The 22988-nt window shown below is 35.6% G+C and overlaps 1 protein-coding gene across 8 annotated transcripts in view; it reads right to left on the reverse strand.

Annotated features, from left to right (window-relative positions):
- Positions 1 to 22988, reverse strand: part of SCAF8 (SR-related CTD associated factor 8) — a 233620-nt gene that overhangs the window by 146102 nt on the left and 64530 nt on the right. For 7 of the 8 annotated variants that reach the window (XR_012517150.1, XM_010344280.3, XM_074397229.1 and 4 more), the window contains 8 exons: positions 19622 to 19798; positions 18142 to 18221; positions 16280 to 16397; positions 9940 to 10071; positions 9336 to 9448; positions 7627 to 7820; positions 3086 to 3186; positions 2 to 115 (listed from right to left, as the gene is read on the reverse strand). Coding sequence is in view for 7 of the 8 variants with exons in the window: in XM_010344280.3 (XP_010342582.2) it covers positions 2 to 115; positions 3086 to 3186; positions 7627 to 7820; positions 9336 to 9448; positions 9940 to 10071; positions 16280 to 16397; positions 18142 to 18221; positions 19622 to 19798 (1029 nt within the window). In the remaining variant the exon portion in view is untranslated. The remainder of the gene's footprint in view (position 1; positions 116 to 3085; positions 3187 to 7626; positions 7821 to 9335; positions 9449 to 9939; positions 10072 to 16279; positions 16398 to 18141; positions 18222 to 19621; positions 19799 to 22988) is intronic. The other variant, XM_010344282.3, reaches the window with a different exon arrangement.

A 22988-nucleotide genomic window follows, 5' to 3' on the forward strand; every position in this document is an offset into this window, starting at 1 on the left:
CCTTAATGATCTTGGACCCAATTTTATACGATCCAGAACTGAGTTTCTGAAGAGCTCGAAATGCATCCTGTCGATGAACCATGCAGACGTATGCACAGCCCCTGGGAGGAATCATCTAATAAGAAAAAAAATTTTAAGAAAGGGTGTAAGAACAGAAGCTCATTCTGGTATTTTATGGTTTTAAATAACACAAAACACTGACTTCTTACCAATACTTCAATTTTGATAGATTACTGATTTATTTTCCCCTTTCTTCTAATTAGTAGGTACAATTCATGTATGATAATTAATAACTCAATTTTAAAATTCCCAAATTCAAAACTCAATTAGGTCTCATTATAAGACATGATATACAGAAAATCTTAAATAGCATGTGGCAATATTTTCTGAACACAGAGAAAGAACTATTAAAAACAAATAAAACAAAAAAATGTATAGCTTCATATGTATACCACCACCAGATAAAAGGGAAATAATGTTATGTGGCCAAAATATTTGAAGGCAACAATTTATTCATATTATTACTCCAATTTTTCAAAATGTTTTATTAATACGAGAAAAATTTTTGTTTTGGAATTATCTTATCCTTAATATAAAATCCATAATCTGAAACAACTGATGACAAAACTTTTCAATCTTATAAAACTTTATTTTGTTCAAGTGCTTCTGGCAAAGGTGTTAACATAAAGAATAGACCCAGCGTTAGGATCCGAGACTGATTTATAAAGCATTTAACTTTTCTACAATTACCAGATCATAAAATTATCATTAATACACTCAGAAACCTATGCATAGCATTTGTTTTTGAGAAACTCAAAAGGCATTCTATTTTTTTCACTCAATACCTAATAAAGCATATCTATTATTAAAGCTTACATATAAATCTTTTTCTCAGCCTTGCTAAGAAGGGCCGAGAAAGCTATGTCAAGCTACTGCCTCTTTAATATCAAACTTCTTAAAAGAGAAGTCTATCTAAACCTTGACATTCTTCTTTATCTATTGCAATCTAGCTCTAATTCCTTACCAACCCACTGGAAAATACTCCACTGTCTTCAAGATCACCAATGACCTACTAAATGCCAAAATGAACGGACTTTTTGTCTCTAAAGCCCCCAAAATCAAATAAGTGGATTATGAATCTTCATTTCACAAAATAATTTAGTGCTCATTATTTGTAAGTACTATACTCTCAAAAAGTAATACAATAGAGGAGAGAGATAAAGCAAATAGACGTTCAAGGGACACAAGAAAGACTACAAATATGATAAACAGAAAAATCCAAAATGCTACTTGGACACAAGCTCTGTTCAGAGCAATGATTCCTGCTGTGCGTGAGAATCACCTATGCAGCTGTGGCACTTCGCTAAAAATTTAAAGATACTGAGCACGGGCATCCCTAACTTTTCAAATGTCAAGACATATTACTGATATGCGGCTAGAGTTGAGAATCACTAGTTTAACGGTAGGGGAAAATCAGAAAAAAAAACTTCAGAGAAGGTATATGATTATAGACTCTGACAGATACTGACGTTTTTAACAGGTGAAATCTGAAAAGATAAGAGTATGAAATGTTGACAGCACTCTTGTGATATAGAAAGAGAAATCTGAAGTACCCAGGTTGAAATCCTTAATCAATCACCTTTTTATCACCTGTGTCACTCAAGCAAATCACTTCGTTTCCACATTAGAAAATAACAGTATTTGAATTACGTAACTAGCTTCCTATGAGGTTCCAAAGAGATCACACACAAAATAAAGATGCAAAATGGTTCAACTCAACTCAAACAATTCTGTTATTATTACAGAAAAGTCAAGTTTAGTCATTTAAGGAAGACTGGGAAGGAATGAAGACTAGAAAGGAAAAACTGGGCAATATTTGGATAAAAATGATAAAAGATCCCACAGACATAAAACTGTAACCACAGGGAGTGAAATCAGAAGCTTGGTCAATTAAGTGTCCTTACACTTCCTGTCTTCCAGGATGGATGGATGGATACATGAATGGATGGATGAATGGATAGATGGACAGACAGACAGATAAGTAAATGTCTCCCTCAAATGACTACAAAACATTTCATTACATAGCGGGAGGAAGGAAGAAAGCAAATAATTTTTAAATAAAAGAACAATTAAAATGGCTAACCACAGATATCTGGCCTTCAGAAAAAAGCATGAGGCCTTATAAAGAATAAAACATAGACTCAAAGGAGGAGACTGAGTGGTGCAAAGCTAGTGCAAGAATCAAGTGTGAAAGAGTTATGCTCCACTTACTAGCAATTTGCTTACCATACTGATTTTTTGACCTAACATTTGCTCTGTTAAATAAAGACAGTAGAAGAGCACCAGAGAATGAGAAAAGAAAAAGCCAAAAGAGACTTGGGATCCTAAGTCTAGCTGTGTCTCCACAACTGCTCATGTGCAAGTGACTACAATTCTGTGGGACTCCATTTCCTTAAACACATTTTTTTTTTTTGGAGACAAGTTTTGCTCTTGTTGCCCAGGCTGGAGTGCAATGGCGAAATCTCAGCTCACTGCAACCACTGCCTCTCAGGTTCAAGCAATTCTCCTGTCTCAGCCTCTCGAGTAACTTGGATTACAGGCATGGGCCAGCACACTCAGCTAATCTTTTGTATTTTTAGTAGAAATGGGGTTTCTCCATGTTGGTCAGGCTGGTCTCAAACTCCCGACCTCAGGTGATCCGCCCACCTCAGCCTCCCAAAGTGCTGGGATTATAGCCGTGAGCCACCATACCAATCCTTAAACACATTTTTTAAAAAAAGGAATTAAACTAGACCACACATAGGGTTCCTGCTAATTCAAACATTTGATGATGTTAGGAATCAAACATGCTATGCTGTTATAAAACTCAAGAATATTTTGCTAGAATTCTATTTTAAACATAGTAATAATTATGAAGAGAAACAGCACCAAAATAAACACAGACATTATCAAAGTAAAATGATTCTTGAAAAGACGTGTATTATTCAAGGCCGACATTACTGGGCTAATCAGGAATACAAGTGATTCTTTGTATGAATAAAAACCTCATTTTTTAAACCTTAAATTATTAAGAACTAATACTTGCATTAATGGATTCAATCTGTCCAAACTCTTCAAACAGGTTGGTTAAATCTTGCTGTGTTGCCTTCTTGTCCACTTGCCCAACCCAGAGAGTAGTACTACATACTGTCAAGACATAAGAGACAAATGACCTAAATCATATAGACAGTTACTTCTTTCAAACGTAGCTGAGAAAAAAAACAGCAATACAAATTGTAATTTAACATATTCAAAATAATTTTTAATGAACACCTGCATCTGTTATGTTTAAAATTAACTAAAATCACAAGTATTAATTCAGATCTTTGCCAAGTCAACCACTTGCATGTCACCTGTTTTCAAGGCTGGCTGCACATGTGAACCATCTGTGGATGCCAGGGTCCCACTCTAAGAGGATGAGTGACATGCAGTATGAAAGACTGGAAAGTGAGAGTTGTAAAAGTCCCTAGGTGATTCTAATGTGCAACAAAGTTTCAAAACCACTTCTCGCAGTAATCCCATTTGTGAACCTTTTAAGTGTTCTTCTGTGCTGGAAGAATTAAGTAAATGTGTCTCCCTAATCAAGAGATAAATCTGAAAACAGTTATCTTATCCTTAAGGAAACAATCCTTTGCGTTAAGATACAAAGGGAAAATGGCCAAATCAGAACCCCTTGAAAGACTGAAAGGTACTTAACTATTGAAAGCACATGAAACGCCTTGTCTACTTTCAGCTGTATTGTTCATGCCTCCATGAATACCTCCTTTTACAGAAGATTTTATTTTAAAAAATTCATAGCTGACACTTTTGCATCATTTCCATATCTTGTATTTGGATTTATTTCTGACTGCCTTTTATCTATAATATGACAGGTCTAAGGCAGGTTTTACTCCACGGCTGTTAGCCCCAAATAAAGGTATTACCCTTGGCAAGATCACTACTGAGTGCCCAAGGTTTTTTCAACCAGGTCTCTGGTTAGTCAGAACTCTAACATCTTCCAGACCTGTGTAAGCTTTAGAAATCACTTAGCTAACAGAATCCCTGGTCATTGTTCTTTCCCTGACAGCTGTTTATCTCCTGTAGTCTTACCCTATATTCAATTTAATCTTCAATCAAAGTCTCAAGGAGCTCTGCATTAGGTTTTTACTTTTCTGAAACAGGGTCTTGCTCTGTTGCACAGGCTGGAGTGCAGTGGTGTGATCTCAGCTCTCTGCAACCTCCACCTCCTGGGCTCAAGCAATCCTCCACCCTCAGCCTTATGAACTGGGACTACAGGTGTGCATCACCACGCTCAGCTAATTTTTTTGTATCTTTAGCAGAGATGCAGTTTCACCATGTTGCCCAGGCTGGTCTCAAACTCCTGGTCTCAAGTGATCCTAAAGTGCTGATGACAGAGGTGAGCCACCATGCCTGGACTTGTATCAGTTTTTTATTGCTGCTGTAACAAAATAACATAAACATAGAATAAAACAAATATATTATAATTTTGAAGATCTACAATGGGTCAGCAGGGCTGCATTCCCTCTGAAGGATCTAGGAGAGAATCTGTTTCCTTATCTTTACTAGGTTCTACAAATTGCCTGCATTCCTTGGCTCACGGCCGCATCCTCCATCTTCAAAACCACCTCTGTAACATTTCCCAAATTCTTTCTCCTTTCATCACCACATCACCTTTTCTCTCCAACATACTTGCTTCCCTCTTATGTACCCGTGTAATTAAACTGGGTCTTCTGGATAATCCAAGTTCATCTCCCCACCTCAAGATCCCTAATTTAAATGGGCCTGAAAAATCCCTTTTACCATACAATGTAACATATTACAAATTCTAATGATTTAAATGTAGGTACCTTTTGGGGAGCCATTATTCAATCTACCACAAACCCTTAACAGAAGTCTGGGGCTCTTTTATGGAATAGATCTCCCTGCCCCTTTATTTTTGGAGACAAGGTCTTGCTCTGTCACCAGGCTGAGGCTAGAGTACAGTGTCCTAATCATAGCTCACTGCAGCCTCTAACTCCTCTTGCCTCAGCTTCCACAGAAGCTGAAACCAGAGGCACACATTACCACACCTGGTTAAGTTTTTATTTTTAGTACAGACAAAGTCTTGCTGTTTCCCAGATAGGGCTCAATCTCTTGACTCAAGTACTTCTCCTGCCTTGGCCTCCCAAAGTGCTATTATAGGTTTGAGCCACTGTACCCAGACTTAAGGATTCTTTTGTTTGTTTGTTTTGAGACAGGGTCTTGCTCTGTTCCTCAGGCTGGAACATGGAATCTTGCTGTTCCTCAGGCTAGACATGCAATCATGTCCCACTGCAGCCTTTCAACCTCCTAGGAACAAGTGATCCTCCCACCTCTTGCTTGAGTAGTTGGGACTACAGATGTGAACCACTTTGCCCAACTAATTTTTTTTTTTGGTCAAGATGGGGTCTCATTATGGTGCCCAGCCTGTTCTTAAACTCCTGGCCTCAAGCAATCTGCTGGCCCATGCCTCCCAAAGTAGCCTGGATTACACGTGTGAGCCACTGCACCTGGCATTCACTTTTTCCTCTTTATTACCGGTTCTGCATATTCCAGCTGCCTTAATCTCCCTAAACTCTGTTCCATATTTCGCATCTCTTTCAATATTATCTCTCTACACATTTTTCCCATAGGGAACGCCATTTTTTTTCTCAGAAAGCACTAATGATTTTTTCCATCCCATGCAGAAGGGAGACTTGACTCCTGGAATGTTATTATTCATTGGTGCTTTATATCCCCTATTCATGAAAATCTTGTGTTCTAAAATCCATGCTGAAAACCAATAAATAGCATGAAAACACTATCAATATGTTCAAAATGTGTTAAGAAAGAATACAAATCACAGAAAATTGATACTGCTTTTCATTAAGGAGAGTTGTGAGGCAAACAATCAGAGATTATTTTTCACTGTACAGGCATACCTTGGAGATACTGCAACTTTGGTTCCAGACCAACACAATAAAGCAGGTAATGCAAGAAGGTGAGTCATATAAATTGTTCTTCCCAGTGCATATAAAAGTTATGTTTACACTACACTATAACCTATTAAGTGTGCAACAGCATTACATCTAAATAATGTACATACCTTAATTTTAAAACACTTTATTGCAAAAAATAAAAAAATAAAAAAAGCTGACATAGAGACAAAGTGGGCACCTCCTACTGGAAAAAATGGTGCCCAACAGATGTACTTAACACAGGGTGGTCACAATCCTTCAACCTATTAAAAAAAAAGCAGTAACTGCAAAGCACAATGGAGTGAAGTGCAATAAAATGAGGTATGCCCTATTTGCTTATGTGCTTTTTCATTTTCCTTTTTGCTGTTTGTTGTACCCATGAAAATAAAACAGAAATAAAAAATAAATTCCAAAGTTAAAAGCTATTTAAACAGTGACATCAACAACATGGCAAATTAGGTGAGAAACTAAATGAGAGAGAGTCTGCCTAAAATCCTTATTCTAATATTGGCAAATAGATGATTCTGAATGTCTTAATAGAAATCATGTGAGAAAGCATAATTAGAGATTTTATGTTCGGACCTTTGACATTATTTTTTTTATCAGTCAGCACTAAAATGTTTAAATGTCCCTCACCCTAAGGAACAAACAAACTTCTAGAGCAAGGAATATCAATATTATTAGGTTGGCACTAGCTCTCACGACCAGATAAAATCCAGGCAAGATAGCCAAGGCCTACAAAAATTGGCAAAACTTAGTAAGAAGATGGCTATTGCCTTTTATTACAGGCCTGGGTTTCCAAGACGCTCCAGTAGTATAAATTATATCAATTATTTTTCTAACTCTCTGGCAGAGGGAATTTATTTGGAAGTCTTCAGAAATTAGGTAACACAATCAATGTTTAGTTCTCTGGAAAGAATGACAGTTGCTCTATATTATGTACTTCTTTGCACATATGCAATCTCTTAGTTCATCTTAAAAGCCATAACCCACCAAGAACACCCTAGGCAGAATCTGACACTAATTAAAGCTTATTTTGCTGTACTTAACATTCATACCAAGTGAACCTTCTCCAAGCCTACTCCAAAACCAAACCCCACCACTACCGAATCTGTTCTAATCGTACATAATTGATTAACGTGTAACCATGGAAAGTTTGTACAGCAGGAATTCTGTAGTACTAACCCATGTTATAACTGCTTTAAAAATTATATATAGCTAAGTATATGCTTCATATAATAATCACTCCTATTGACCTGGTGGCCATAATTGGTTAGAATACTAAATACAGAAGTCACTGTGTCCATGCTACAGATACCAGCCTAGTCTGCTTTTCATATCATTAGTCAATACAGATTTTCTAACCTGCATTTGTGGGAAAAATTAAAAAAAAAAAAAAATCAACTCTCAACGACCTTGGTCTTTGAATAGAATCTGTTCTTCCTTTTTCGTCTCTATCATGTTACCAAAACCAGAGACAAAATTACTCACTTACCAACCCACTTTTAAACTTCTTAATCTGAAAATAAAATTTGGCTAAGAGACTTTGTAGCAGATAACTATTTTTTAAATATTCATTGCAACCAAAGCATTTTAGACATATGTTACTTACCACTTAATGTTTTAGATCTAATTGGAGGTAATCCCTTTTTCTGTCGTTCTTTCTCTCTTTCTCTGGCTCTCCTTTCACTTGAATACGATCGTGATGATTTCCTCTTTCTTTCTCTTGAGCGGGAACGTGATCGCTTTCTGTGTTTACGTTTTCTAGAACCAGATCGTGACCTAGACCTTCGTTTTCTTGGTGATCTACAAAAAAATTTTATTTTACTTCTAATAACAATGTTTTCCTTCTATCAAATTTGTCACTTCCAAGTGAGGGAAAAAACATCAAAAAAAGTTGTCTTATATTTAGTGACAATATTTTAAAATATTCTGAAGTACAATCAAAGTGTCAAAAATACATTTCACGGTAGGGCGCAGTGGCTCAAGCCTGTAATCCAAGCACTTTGGGAGGCCAAGCTGAGCAGATCACAAGGTCAGGAGTTCGAGACCAGTCTGGCCAACACAGTGAAACCTCACCTCTACTAAAAATACAAAAAATAGCAGGGAGTAGTGGCGCGTGCCTATAGTTCTAGCTCTCAGGAGACTGAGGCAGGAAAATCACTTGAACCTGGGAGATGGAGGTTGCAATGAGCCGAGATCACACCACTGGCACTCCGGCCTGGGCAACACAGTAAGACTCTGCCTCTCAAAAAAAAAAAAAAAAAAAAAAGCATTTTACTCAAATCCATATACTACTTAGGTCCACATTAGTTGGCAACGATTCTGAGAATGGGTGATTATTCACAATGAAGAGGAAAAAGGCAAGAATGAATGAGATTCTAGAAAGGGCCTCACTTTCTTGTAGTGTATTCCAACTCATTTTTCAAACAGAAGAACAGGAATGAAAGACCAAAGAAAATTAAAAGACCAGTTATGTGATACAGCATTAGGTCACTACATAATTCTGCTTAGTAGTTTCCAACTTATAAATTTTATGGTGCTTATAGAAGGTGACACTGAGACACCTTTGCCTGTCAACCATGTGCCATTCAGCTCTCCTCAAAATGCTTAGTAAGAGGCTGCTGATGACAAATACAGACAATTTCAACACTACGAATGTTATTGTTTCAGGAAAATAACTCAGTGATACGAGATGGATTTAGAGAAAGATGAACTAATAGGCTCTCATTTGCAATAGATAACGACACAGAACTTTGTGACAAGAACAAGAAATCACTGAAAAACTCATCAAATGTACTGCCCTTCTTCCAGCATTTACTGTTCAGATTTTTCAGGGGCATTCACATGCAAAAAAAAATATAAAAATGTTAAATACTGGTACCTTTAAGTTAAGCTCATAAATAAAACTATGTTTTATAAATAACGTTTATAAAGATAAATTTTGTAGTTTTATTTTTATGACCATTTTTGGTGTGTGAGATGAAATGGAATCCAGAAAACATAGCCTGAATTAACTGTTGTTTGGAGGCAACAATATTCTAAATTGGGTGTCCTCATAATATTAACTAAATTCAAATATAATTCAAAATCCCAGTCTCATGATATGGCTGCCAATCTTACGTAAATTACTGAAATAAATGGCCACAGATATATCAATTAACACAGAACAAAGGTTATCTTGTTTTTGAAATAGCTTTTTCTCTGAGAGACTGTGAAAAAATATGTCATCCCATGGAAAACATTTCATCTTGATGCAAAGAAATAAAGCCAACATTTTTAAAGTTCACACACAGCTATTATTAAATATTATTGTAGAACCTTGAACGAGAACGTGAATGTGTTCTGGATCTCGAGCGAACTGCCACTTTCTTAGCTTCTTGTTCAAAGACCTCCTCTTCCACTCCATCTTGCCCTTCATCTATATCCATATCCTTTAAAGTCAAAAGAACAGCAAACGAACAGAAAGGCTGGTTGAAATTGAGTTATACATTGACAATATTGTCTTTAAAAGTATTCACAATAGGAGCATTAATGCCTAATACAGAGGGGGTCCAATTTTTTGGTTTCCCTGGGTCACATTAGAAGAAGAAATGCCTTTGGCCACACATAAAAAATACAAACACTAATGACAAATGATGAACTTTAAAAAAAAAAAATTGCAAAAAAAAAAAAAATCTCATCTTGTTTTAAGAAAGTTTACAGATTTTTGTTGAGCTGCATTCAAAGCAGCTGTGGGCCATGTGCTTGGCCTAGAGGCTAAGCTTAGGCCTTAAACAAGCTTATCCTAATACATAAAATGATTACAACGTGGAGCTTAAGTGTGGAAAAAATACATTCCAGTACACTGCTATTATAAAATACTTTATATGTTTTCTTTAACTACTTTTAGAAATTTATGACCCAGAAAACCATTTACTTTTACCTGCTGCTGAATATCTATGGAATCATCCAAATTGACTTCAGGTTCAAGAAAATGCTGCTGACTACTCCCTTGTGACGGTGATGCTGAATGCTCTGACCCAAATGTTCCTTCCTGACTATCCTGAGGAGTGGCCTATTGAGAAAATATACAAACATTGGGAGATACTTTTTATTATGGATGAGAATGTTAAACACAACAAACATCACAACTACATGTTTAAAAAGAAGCCCCATACATAAAAGAAATTCCATGTTCAATTATTTATAAAATAATAAATCCAGAATTGTACATTTGTATAAACTCAAGCTATGTAAAAGCAGGGTACAGCTCCATAAAGAGGATTAAAATATTAAAATGGTAAAATCAAATACTTTTTTCTGAGACAGAGTCTCACTCTGTTACCCAGGATGGAGTGTAATAGAGCAATCTGAGCTCATTGCAACCTCCACCTCCCGGGTTCAAACAATTCTCTGCCACAGCTTCCCAAGTAGCTGGGATTACAGGTGCCTGCCACCATGCCTTTGCTAATTTTTTTGTATTTTTAGTAGAGACTAGGTTTCACTGTATCGGCCAGGCTGGTCTCGATCTCCTGACCTCGAGTGATCCACCTGCCTCGGCCTCTCAAAGTGCTGGGATTACAGGCGTGAGCCACCATACCCGGCCCAAACAAATTTTTAATTGTGGAAAATATAAACTACAGAGGACTAATAAAGAAATTATAGCGCGAAAAATACATAATGGTACTTATCAAATGAACCTAGATTTTCACTGATAATTGGCATTAATAAAAAATGCTATAAAGAAAAAACAGGCCAGGTGCAGTGGCTCACACCTGTAATCCCAGTACTTTGGGAGGCTGAGGCGGCGGATGAATCATGTGGTCAGGAGTTCAAGCCCAGCCTGGCCAAGATGGTGAAACTCTGTCTTTACTATAGATACAAAAAATTAGCAGGGTGCAACTGTAATCCCCAGCTACTCAGGAGGCAGAGGCAGAGAACTGCTTGAAGCTGGGAGGCGGAGGTGGCAGTGAGCTGAGATCACACCACTTGACTCCAGCCAGGGTGACAAAGCCAGACTTCATCTCATTTAAAAAAAAAAAAAATTATAGTTTTAAAAAATTATGGTCATATCTTACATGTATAAAGGCAACACAAAGCTCAAATACCAATACTGAAATCACTGATCTAGCAAAACCATTCTCAACATGGGTATTCCCCAATTTCCTTCTCTTAGAATTCACAAAGTAATAGGAAGTACTGTGAAATATATAAAATATTTCAAAAATTCTAATAAAAGTTAGGCAGTGAAACCTAATTATTAAAATACTTAAAATTGGAACACTGCCTCCATGCCCCAGCCCCCTCCACATAGGAAGAAAATTGGAATATTGATTTAACACTTAGTTGCTATGACTCTGATTAGCAATTACATATACTGCCCACCCTCAGTATCCATGGGGAATTGATTCTAGGACACCCCTAAGGATACTGAAATCCTCAGGTGCTAAAGTCACTTATATTAAATGACATAGTATTTGCATATAATCTATGCACATCCTCCCATATACTTTAAATCACCTCGATTACCTATAATAAAATACCTACACATAACTTCATGTGTATGGATTTGATGTAGTATGGAGGGACAGAGTACTACAGTTTTAACTGAGAAATGAGAAAACTTATGGGGGGAAATGACTTTGCAGATAAAATCTAAAACATGATTTTGCAGGTATCTCAGATCACAAGCTGGGAATAATTAAGAGAAAAAGATAAAACTTTTCTCTTGTTACAAACTCTGTGATTGTCAGTAAGTTATGTGAACTCTTGAGTTTCAGCCTCCCTAAAAGGAATACAAGTATCTACCTACATCTGAGAACTGCTAAGGCAATACATGAAATATAAAAATAAAAAAAATTCTGTAAAGAATACAAAGACATATATTTACACGGTACCAGTTTAGGAAGACTACAAACAATTCTAGTAAGTTTAAGAAATTTAATGGTATTAAACAAGAGAACACAGGAGGTAACAGCTATCACTGAACTTAGATTTTAGGTATTGTGGTACTGTCAATCTGGATGTTAAGACAGGATTTTAGAAGCTCCATGCCTAGAAATCACTAGGCATCCTTACCTATCAAAAGGCAAACAGCTTATTGGCCTGATGAAGTACTGAATTTAAGTTACCTTAGTACATATGATTTTTCTAAACTAAGAGCTGTGAGTACAGTTTACTTCAATTATAAAACTATAATTTTATATAAGTGATCTTCGCTACAATTTGAAATCTTTTTCATTTTATTCTCGTGTCTCCATGTTCCTTTAAAATAAAACAATTTGAAAGCAAGATCATGACTTCTATCATGTTCAAATTACATCAAACCAATTAGAATAGGGATTTGTTTACAAGGGAGTTTAAAATACTACTCTTAGAAGTAATGACATTTTACTAAAATGGAAGAAAAGAAAGCAATGCAAAAATTAAGAGCCAAAAGTTCATTAAAGAGGAGTTCCAAGTCTCTTAATTTATGATGAAACAGGTTCTCCAAGGACAAAGGACATTCTCAAAGTTTAGAAATAAATCAAAGCTAAAATTAGGGGAAAAAAAAAAAAAAAAAAAAGCAGTCTTTTACTAGCCAAAGACCTATTCTATACCACAATATTGACCAAAAAGTTAGTAAATAAACATACTCTTTCACAGCAAATCAAACAAATGTGACTGAAGTAGAACCTTGGCTTAAGCCTTTAAAGTGGTACAATTAACAAGAGAATTCTTAGCAACACAGCAAGAAAATTTTCTACTTAATTCAAGCCCCATTATTTGGTCTTAATTCAGTGCTCATATACACAAATCTTATATTTCTTATATCAACATTCACCTTAAGCTCCCAATCTAGCCTACCCTACTTGTTTTTCACCTTTAACTTTTTTCAATGAGTTAAACTTTTATGTAACTACCAGGATCCATTACAACAAATTTCAGTTTTTCAGTTTCTTTCTGAGCAGTTTTACCTATTTGAAAGATTGCTATTTCATGATTTTTATTCTTTCTTAGAGGTCTTATGAAGAACAAATAAAATGTAATTTTAGAAAAGTAGACTAAAATTTATTATCTTGTAATTAGCATCGGATCCACTGGACTTTCTAACAAATCTAAGGTATGTTACAGGATCTCAGAAATTTTATTTTCCTATACTTTGAAACATTTTTGTATTTTATCATCCCAGGAATATTTCATTATTATTTATCATTATTTATCAATTAATTATTCCCAATTTTACGTCAAAAAATACTAAAGGCCAGGTGCAGTGGCTCACGCTTATAATCCCAGAACTTTGAGAGGCCAAGGCGTGGGGATCAACTGAGGTCAGGTGTTCAAGATCAGCCTGACCAACATGGAGAAAACCCATTTCTAATAAAAATATTTCTAAGTATTTTTATCTACTAAAAATGTCTGTAATCCCAGCTACTCGGGAGCTTGAGGCAGGATAATCACTTGAACTCAGGAGGCGGAGGTTGCCATGAGCCACTGCACTCTATCCCGGGCAAGAAGAGCGAAACTCTTGTCTCAAAAAAAGAAAAAGGTGGGTGGGGGGGGGGGCCAGGCACAGTGGCTCATGCCTGTGATCCCAGCACTCTGGAAAGCCAAAGCAGGTAGATCACGAGGTCAGGAGTTCAAGACCAGCCTGGCCAACATAGTGAAACCCTATCTCTACTAAAAATACAAAAAATTAGCTGAGCGTGGTGGTGGTTGCCTGTAATTCCAGCTACTTGGGAGGCTGAGCCAGGAGAATCGCTTGAACCCAGGAGGTAGGGGTTGCAGTGAATGGAGATTGCGCTGCTGCACTCCAGCCTGGGTGACAGTGCAAGACTCCATCTCAAAAAATAAATAAATAAATAAGAAAGATTAAAAAAAGGAAAACAATGGAATTGTTCAGAAGGGTAATTCAATAGCAAAAAATTTAGTTTTAATACATGCCAAAATAAATACTGCATTACGTTTCAAGAAAAAAACTGGGTACATCATCTTGTAGTTTGCCTTTAGCATTCCTTGAATATGGCTGAATATTCGAATTTTTAACTTTCAATGATTTTTTATTTTTATACAGACTAGACCTTAACGTATACTTCATGTGTGGTTAGAGCTACATAAGTAAGGTGTGTTAGGTGGCACTATCAGAGCTATTCCTTTATCTAAGACACTATGACAACTTATAGGTAGCTATAATAAGCTTAGTAGTAAACAAAAATGCCTAATTTTTTCTGTATATTTACTCTATCTTAAGTTCCCTAAAGTAATTGGTTTGGTAGAGTGAATTACACAATTTATTTATATTTGTTACCCTATTAATATACTTTCCATTCTAAATCTGTCATAGGTTTTATACTATCTACACCTTATGAAAACAGTTCTAGTTTCTTTACCACTCCCTTTTCTTCATTAGATTCAATTCTGAACAAAGAGGCTTTTCAGAACTTCTATTCTTTTCAAAGGAATCTTATTATGGTAAGCTGTGAAATTCTGGAACTAATATATAGAGTAATTAAGCCTAGAGTTTTCTTTTTGGTAAATGAGATTCTTAAGACAGACTTGTTCTTTCTCAAGTTTATTTTCACTTCAATAACAAGGTGTTAATTACAAGCTGGTCAAGACTACTTGATTCTGCTGAGAGAGAGACCATTAAAAAAAAAAAAAAGTACTACCAGGATTTTAGTGCTTCTGCTAAACCTTCTAAAATGAAAACTATGACTAAAGCTATTCAAAATGTGTTACATTTATAGCTCAACAAATTTGTTATTTGGATAAACTCTTCCATCACGACTACCTCCTGCCTCTCTAACAGTTCTTTCATTTTGTATTATTATACCACTGATGACCTGTTTGTGAGTTACAACTTTGGTTTTTCTTTAAACAACATCAAAATGTTCTTAATTGTGTTCTATCTTAAACAACATCTAAATGTTCTATCTTCACCTTCTGCATTCTCAGGCAGATATATTTGCTTGACATAACATACTGCCTCTACTCTGACCACTTATATCAGAATTATTTCCTCAAAAAAAGGTTTGAAATTCCATTCTCATAATTCTAGGGAGAGTTCCAACCCAGCAAATATCATTAACATCCATTTTATATTACTGTTTACATTAAAAAGCCAAGTTTGGGCCCCACCAATGTTTCAACTTTGCTTTCTCTTCCATCTAAAGTAGCTGTTCCCTCCTCCATGCTCCTGTAGGCCTTCACTTGTACCTCTATGACAAAAATAAAGAATTCTGCCAGGTGTTTACACAGTTGTATGTGCTCCATTAGAGAAGAGGCTACCTGATGCCACAACCTCTTTTCTGTTCATCTTTGTATGTATCATTTGCCCAAGAAGGCATTGCTCATACTTTAAAATTTTTTGTGATATTTTTATTAAACCCATTAATGCCACAACTTTTTTTTAAATTAGGAAGAAGTATGCTGGAGAGGAAGAGGGGATTTCCTAATACTTTCATTCTGAACAGTTTACATGTGTAACTATGTCTTATGGCTTTGTAATGAATTTAATCCTGGCCCTACAATTTGACATTTGATCAATTAAAAGGTGCAATATTTTGTCAAAGATTATCAAATTTATAAGATAAAGTTAAAGGATTCTTACAACTCAAAAGGATGTTACATTTAGTTAGTTATAGGTGTTTTTAAATTCTTAGCTATGCATAAAATAACAGCACGTCTTGAGTCAGATAATATGTATCATTAGCTGTACGCTGCTGCAGTAGATGTTTAATCTCAGCAAACTTCAACGTCTTCTAGAGTAAAATGGGAGACATAATGCCTATCTCATGAGAGTTAAATGTATCCATGCCTACCACATACCGAATAAAGTTCCTGCCACATAGTAACAGTTATTACATTTTTAAAATTAAAGATAGCAATTTACATGGCCATCATTAATTGTCACCAATAATATAATCATCATTAACTTGATAGGGAACAGAGAGAAAAACACGTTAAGTTTTAAGTGGTAATTCTGAACCCCCCCCCCAATCCTCTGTTCTCTACTTCCAGTACACTGAAATTAATTTCTACAATGCTGATTTGTAAGTTACCAGAATACATTTTAATTACAGAAAAAACCATAAAGGTCCTGAAAAAAACTGACCTTACTAATAATAGTTGAAAAAATATCACCATAACAAACTTTAGAAAGTAAGAAATTAGTTGGTAAAAGCTAAATAGCTGAGAAAATAATAAGATCAGTTTGTTTTTTTTTTAAAGCCAACCCACAAAAATGCCAATTTGTAAAATATAAATAGCAATAACTCTAAAGACCACAAGATGGGGTTATAAACCTTTTGAGGCTGTTGCTGTTCCAAGAGCTGCTGTCTGAGATGTTCCAGATTCTGCTGTTGTAGTTGTTCTGCTATCTGATGAAAAATGGAATTGTTCACAGATTCTGAAACGTGAGAACTAAAAGGAAAAACAAGTGGAAACATATTTTAAAACCCACTAAAGATACTATGAAAATAACTGAGTATTCAAATAAAACAACAAAAAAAATGCCAGTTAAATGAAATTACATGTTTGCTTTTCCTACTACTTTTTCAACATTCTACTACGTTTGCTTTTGAAGTTTTAATGCCAAAAGTAGAATACTTCAGAACATCAATACATTAAAAGAAAAATAAATTCAACTGTATATCAACAGATGGATAACGTGTCAGAGATACTCTGCTGAAGAGCTGATATTACTGTCTCATGCTATTAAATACATATAAATTAGTGCTTTTTCATTAGAGCATATTAAGAAAATCTCAATAAAATACTTATAAAAGTTTAACTATTTCAACATCGTCACTTCAACTCCTCTAACTATGAGATAGAAAAATGGTCTATCAATCAGTATATGCAAAATCTACAACTGTAATTGATAAAGTTTATAAAACTAATACTCTTTCTTTAGAAAATCATATATATTATTAGGTATATTAACATAAGTAGACACTGTTTAGATAAGAAGAAATAACAGTTTAACTATATTCTTGGAAATTCACACCTGGAATACACCTGGGATTCTGGGTGCCACAAGGTAAGACATGAACAAAAAAGAGGGCATCCCAAAAGGGGCAAGCAGGATGGAGGTCTTGAAACAGTTGGAAAAAAGTGTACTTCATCTGGAGCAAATAAACCTAAGGGGAAGAATGATACCTATCTTCAAATATTGAAAAGCTACATCTCTATAGTGGAGTAAATTTGTTTCCTTGCTTCAGAAAGTAAAACAGTGGGTCAGTGTGTATTAATAGAAAATAAAGAAAACAGGATTCAGTTTAACAAAATAACACACAATAACAACAATTAGTTAACTTCTCATCACAGAAAGCATTAAAATACTGGATAAAACTATCATCAGGACTGTTAACGGAGATGATCACATTGTTTAGGACCCTGATCAACATGATTTCAAATGCTGCTTCCAACTTTGCAATTCATAATCTAAAACACTAGTTTTAAATTTTGTCAAGGGAAATCATTTTACCAAAATGATAAATTGTATTTAACACATTCTAAAATTGTTTTTATGTACTACCCCACTATGTACAACTAGTAACTTCTGTTTGAAACAAGAGACCCACAGACTTTCACCATTCATCCTTCTTCCATTCTCCCAACTTCTACCCCTGCCCCCTCCAACATCTTCCTTCTACTAGTCCCTCACAGAACCTAGGACACTGAAGAATTGTTTAGGGGGGGAAAAAGTCGCTGATTTAAATAAAAACATACAACACACTTCTTTTTTTAAAAAATAAATCCCTATAACTCTAATTCTTAATTCTAATCAGGTTGATGTGTTCCCACAATTTCATAAGCTTTCTAGAAATGGCCTTTAGCACTAGAAGCAAGCTTCATTCTTAGTATTCCAACCACTCTTACAATGAAGTTAAATAACTTAACTTTAGAAAATATTACAACTGGATTTACCAATATGTATCAATGTTCTTAGAGGGAACTTTTATGATACAGTCTATTTGCAAAGATCTGATAAAAGACTCAAAATAATACAAGGAGACAAGACAGCATCTCTACCACCCTTGTATAATGTTAGAGGTTCAAAAGCTTGAAATAGTAACCCCAACTTATTAAGTATACTTAGTAATTCAGATGGCAACAACCCACCCAATATAAAAACCTATGGCTATAAAGAAAAAATTCTTACAGTTGTGAAGTTGGAATTTCCTTTTTGGGTTCTTCACTATGCTCACAATCTTCGCCAAAATCAAACCTATCCATCAACTTCTAGGGGAAAAAAAGAGAAACAGGCACATTAAAAAGTACTTCACACAAATGTAAGTTACAAATGCTATTTTACATGTCAATGACATTCTGTTAATTTATCTCTATCATTTAATGTGTCAATAAATGTTTTGTATCACTTTATATTATACTTTATAAAGTGCTTTGAGTAGATTTTTCCTTTAAAGCATTTTGGTATGTATTATCTTATGTAACAAAACAAATTATGATAGAGGCAGGATAAACATTAATACTCAAATTTTACAGAAAACTAAGGATTAAAATAATTAAGTGGCTTTCCCATGGTAATTCCCTAGATGAAACATCTAGGACCATAATCAGTGGATCTATTTCTAGTACGGTTCTCAACTTAGAATGCAGTTATTCTTCTGAATGCTCAACCTAAAGGCTTTTTATGTGGTCTAGCTATTTAGTGTTAGACTAAGCTGCTTGCCAAAAAAATCTAAGTAATAATCCAATAAATCAGTATTTACTTTCCTTTAACATTAACAGTACAAATTTTAAAAATATGAACACCACTTCCAAGCATTATGATACTCCCATAATTAACAAGCATACTAAGAATATCACACACTACATTATACATGAAAGATTTTAAATTTCAGAAACACTATCTTTTACAGTTAGGCCTTAACTTACCATAGTTACAGTATAGTGACAAACTGTAGAGAAGTTTTCCTTTAAACTTTTCACACATTGACTAGCGAATTTTAACTTTTGCAGGTCCAAATTACAGAACATACAGAGAGCAGCAAAATAAAATGTGGCATCCATGAAAGAAATCAGACAAGTTCAGAAAATAAGAGCTTGCCTCAAGGGTGAATACAAGATTTTACTGACCAGTTATTTTTAGTCAAATGAAAATATTTTAAATGTTTCAAGAAAAAGCAAATTTTTTTTTTTTTTTTTTTTTTTTGGAGACGAGAGCCTTGCTCTGTCACCTAGGCTGGAGTACACTGGTTTGATTTCAGCGCACTGCAACCTCTACCTCTGAGGTTTAAGCGATTCTCCTGCCTCAGCCTCCCCAGTAGCTGGGATTACAGGCATGCACCACCTAGCTAATTTTTGTATTTTAGTAGAAACAGGTGTTTCACCACGTTGGCCAGGCTGGTCTCAAACTCCTGGCCTCAAGTGATCTACCTGCCTTGGCATCCCAAAGTGCTGGGATTACAGGTATGAGCCACTATACCTGGCCTAAGAAAATTTTTTTAATTATTGAATTTTCAGAAGTTTGAACCTTTTGTAAACTTCAGAATGTCTTATACAGTGTACAGGGGATATTAAAACAGTCTATAAAAATTCATTTATAGAATTAAAATCCATGAGATAGCATATAGTATTTAATAATTCATATAGAGCCAATCTGATATTTTAGTTTCTACCTTGTTAAAGGAGACTCCCTGCTCTAAGGGAGTGAGAGTGTTGGCAGCCGCAGCTGCAGCTGTAAGTTGTGCTGTAAGAGCTTGCAACTGAACAACAAGACCAGCATCCAGGGCCTGCAGAATGGAAGGCTGGGGCTTCTGCTGTTGTATCTGTAAGGTTTGTATTAACTGTTGAAGCTGGAGAGAAAAAAACAAGTGTTGGGATTTTTTTCTGTAAGAGTGGCCACCTAAAACTTTTAGTCAGTAAAATTAATCATTCCACACTCTCTTTGAAGATCAAAAAAAAAATACATAGTTAATCACAGTTAATTTTTTTGAAGGTTGTGTACCATATATTACACAGTCCTTAATAAGTTTGTCTTACTTCTGGAAAGTCAGCAAACTTTAAACAAATTTAAGTAATCTGTGACAACCAGTTTAACAACTCATTACGAGCTGACACTTTTTTCACGAAACTTTTCAACCCTTCTTCAATTAACGCTTTACACTCTATAAAAGGACAAGCACTGAAAATAGCAGCAGCTTTTGCTATTACTCAGAATTACCATCTGAGCACACAGTTCCTGAAAACAGGAGAGCGATGAAGAAATCTGTTTCTCAGGGTAGAGTCTGGCAATTAGTTATTAATAATAAATTGTGTCATCTAGAGTTGAAGACAACTCTTGCTGCCACTATGTACCCACTCCTGTTAAAAAAACAGACACAACAGTAAGTTCTTTAAGAGATTCCACAGATAAGAAAACCCTATATACATGCCAGAAGTAAATGTTAATCAATCCAGTTATAAGTCTGAGTTAAATTCCAAAATAAGAGTTTAAAAGAGAAGAATGAAGACAGCAAAACTACTGATTACAAAGACAACTGTACTCTTGAAGTTCAACTTCTAGAAGGAGAGGGCACAAAAACTATGTAAGATCAAAGTAAAGTAAAAACAGCAACATTAGGGAACAAACTTGTCATTTAACTATCAACTAAACATTTTCTATTAAAACTAAAATGATACCAAAGAAAATTTAAAAAAAATATGATAGTTAAAAGTTACTGCACTGGAAGGCCCAGAACAAAAAAGACCAAGATGACATTCTAAATCACTATGAGGAAGGAAGGGCGAGCAGAATGAAGAGAGAATCGGGAGACAGGACTGGGGGTGGGGGTGTGGGGAGAAAGGAAATGCTGTATTTCCCCTTTACACTTTTTAACTGCTCCTTTTCACATCTGCACTTTTCCAATGGCACTGTTATTCATTTGGTCACCCAAGTAAACAAAAACAAAAACAAAAACAAAACACTGCTACCTCCAATTTTTTTTCCCTCTTCTCTGACTTCATATTCTATCAATTATTGTTTTACTGACTGTACTATTTCTTTCAAAAATTTCTTCTCCTGCCAAAAATATTTAATAGGCATCTTTCAAAGAACACTTGCTTGTGAATTGTTTTCAAAATATTATCACGAAATAAAATTACTAACTCTACAATTTCATCTAATATCCAGTTAATATTCAGTTTCCAAACTGTCTCAAAAATGTAGAAAATATATTCAACCTAAGAGTACACATTGGTTTTTAAAAATATTTTAAAGTCTAGAATGGCTCCATGTTTTTGAGACTGTATTTTCAGAAAGTATACAACCTTACTATTTTTTGTAATCATCTCCTTTTCAAAACCACTATTACCAAAAGAAAGTTATTCTGCCTCTAGACTTCTCCCCTCTCTAATCCTTGTGAAGTACTGTTAAGATCATGTGACGTCAACATAGAAAGTCCCTGGTGATTCCCCCATTGCTTAGCAAATGGTTTATCTCTCAGCCCACTATTTATAGTTTTCACAACCTAGGTCACACTTAAGTCTGCCATTTAACTTTGTCATTAATAGCTTACACAGACTCTTAGACAACTCAACTCAATATTTTTTGTATATCCAACATTGTAATGCTTCTGTACATCATTCATTCATTCTACCAAAAACGTATCAAACACCATCTATAATCTAGACACTGGAGAAGCAGCAGTGAAATGCAAAAAATTCTTGCCCTAGTTTAGCAGACATTTCAGTGGGAAAAGACAGAAAAAACAAGTAATTATACAACATAACAGAAGTATGTGCTAAGGAAGGAAGTAAGCAGAGGTGAGCAAGAACAGAGTGTAAAGAATGACAGGTAGAGCTTACAGTTTTAAATAGCAGTCACGGCCGGGCACAGTGGCTCACACCTGTAATCCCAGCATTTTGGGAGGCCGAGGTAGGCGGATCACTTGAGGTCAGGAGTTCAAGACCAGCCTGGCCAACATGGTGAAACTCCGTATCTACTAAAAATACAAAATTTAGCCAGGCATGGTGGGGCACATCTGCAATCCTGGCTACTCAAGAGACTGAGGCAGGAGAATCGCTTGAATCTGGGAGGCCAAGGTTGCAGTGACCTGAGATCATGCCATTGCATATCAGCCTGGGCAACAGAGCAAGATTCTGTCTCCCCCACCAAAAAAATAAATAAATAGCAGTCACCTAAGGTCTTATTAAAGTGACATTTAAAAAAAGACTTACAGAAGATGAAGCCATATGAATATATGAGGAAAGTGGGTTTTCAGTATAAAAAACATCAAATGCAGAGATGTTGGGGCAGGATTATAGGTAGTTTATGTAAGAAACAACAAAAATGCCACTATGGCTGCAAAGGAACCAGTCACAGGGCGAAGGAGGTGAGAAACAAAGCAAAGTAAAACATAAAAGCAGGGGTCGGGGGTAGGCAACATAAGCAAGTCTTATCATTAGAGAAGTCTATGAATTCGTGACAAAAAATGTTGGGAAGGGAACAACAGATCAAACTGAGAACATACAAGGACCAATGAAGTGATTGTTGGCATCTGGGCTTTTAGCGCAGGCACGATGGCTCATCCCTGTAATCCCACTGACTTGGGAGGTGCAGGTGAGAGGACTGCTTGAGGCCAGCAGTCAGAGATCAGCCTGGGCAACATAGTGACATCCTGTCTCTATATAAAAATAAAAAATTTAACGAGGCACGGTAACTACAGGTTTAGTCCCAGCTACTTGGAAGACTGAGGTGGGATTGCTACACCCCAGGAGTTCAAGGATACAGTGAAATACGATTACACAACTGTACTCCAGTCTTAGTGACAAAGCAAAACCCTGTCTCAAAATAAAATCAAACAAACAAAACAACTTGGGCTTTTACTCTGAGTGAGACAGAGAATCAATGGAGGATTCTGAGCAGAGTCACTGCATGAACTCTTAGGTATTAAAAGGGTCTCACTGCAGTATTGAGAACAGACTGTTGTGAGGCAAGGGCTGGAAGCCCCATTAAGAAGATTCTGCAATAAACCAGGTGGGAAATGATGGTGGCTTGATTCTAGG

Source organism: Saimiri boliviensis, chromosome 4 (assembly GCF_048565385.1).
Source record: "Saimiri boliviensis isolate mSaiBol1 chromosome 4, mSaiBol1.pri, whole genome shotgun sequence".
Taxonomy (NCBI): Eukaryota; Metazoa; Chordata; class Mammalia; order Primates; family Cebidae; genus Saimiri; species Saimiri boliviensis.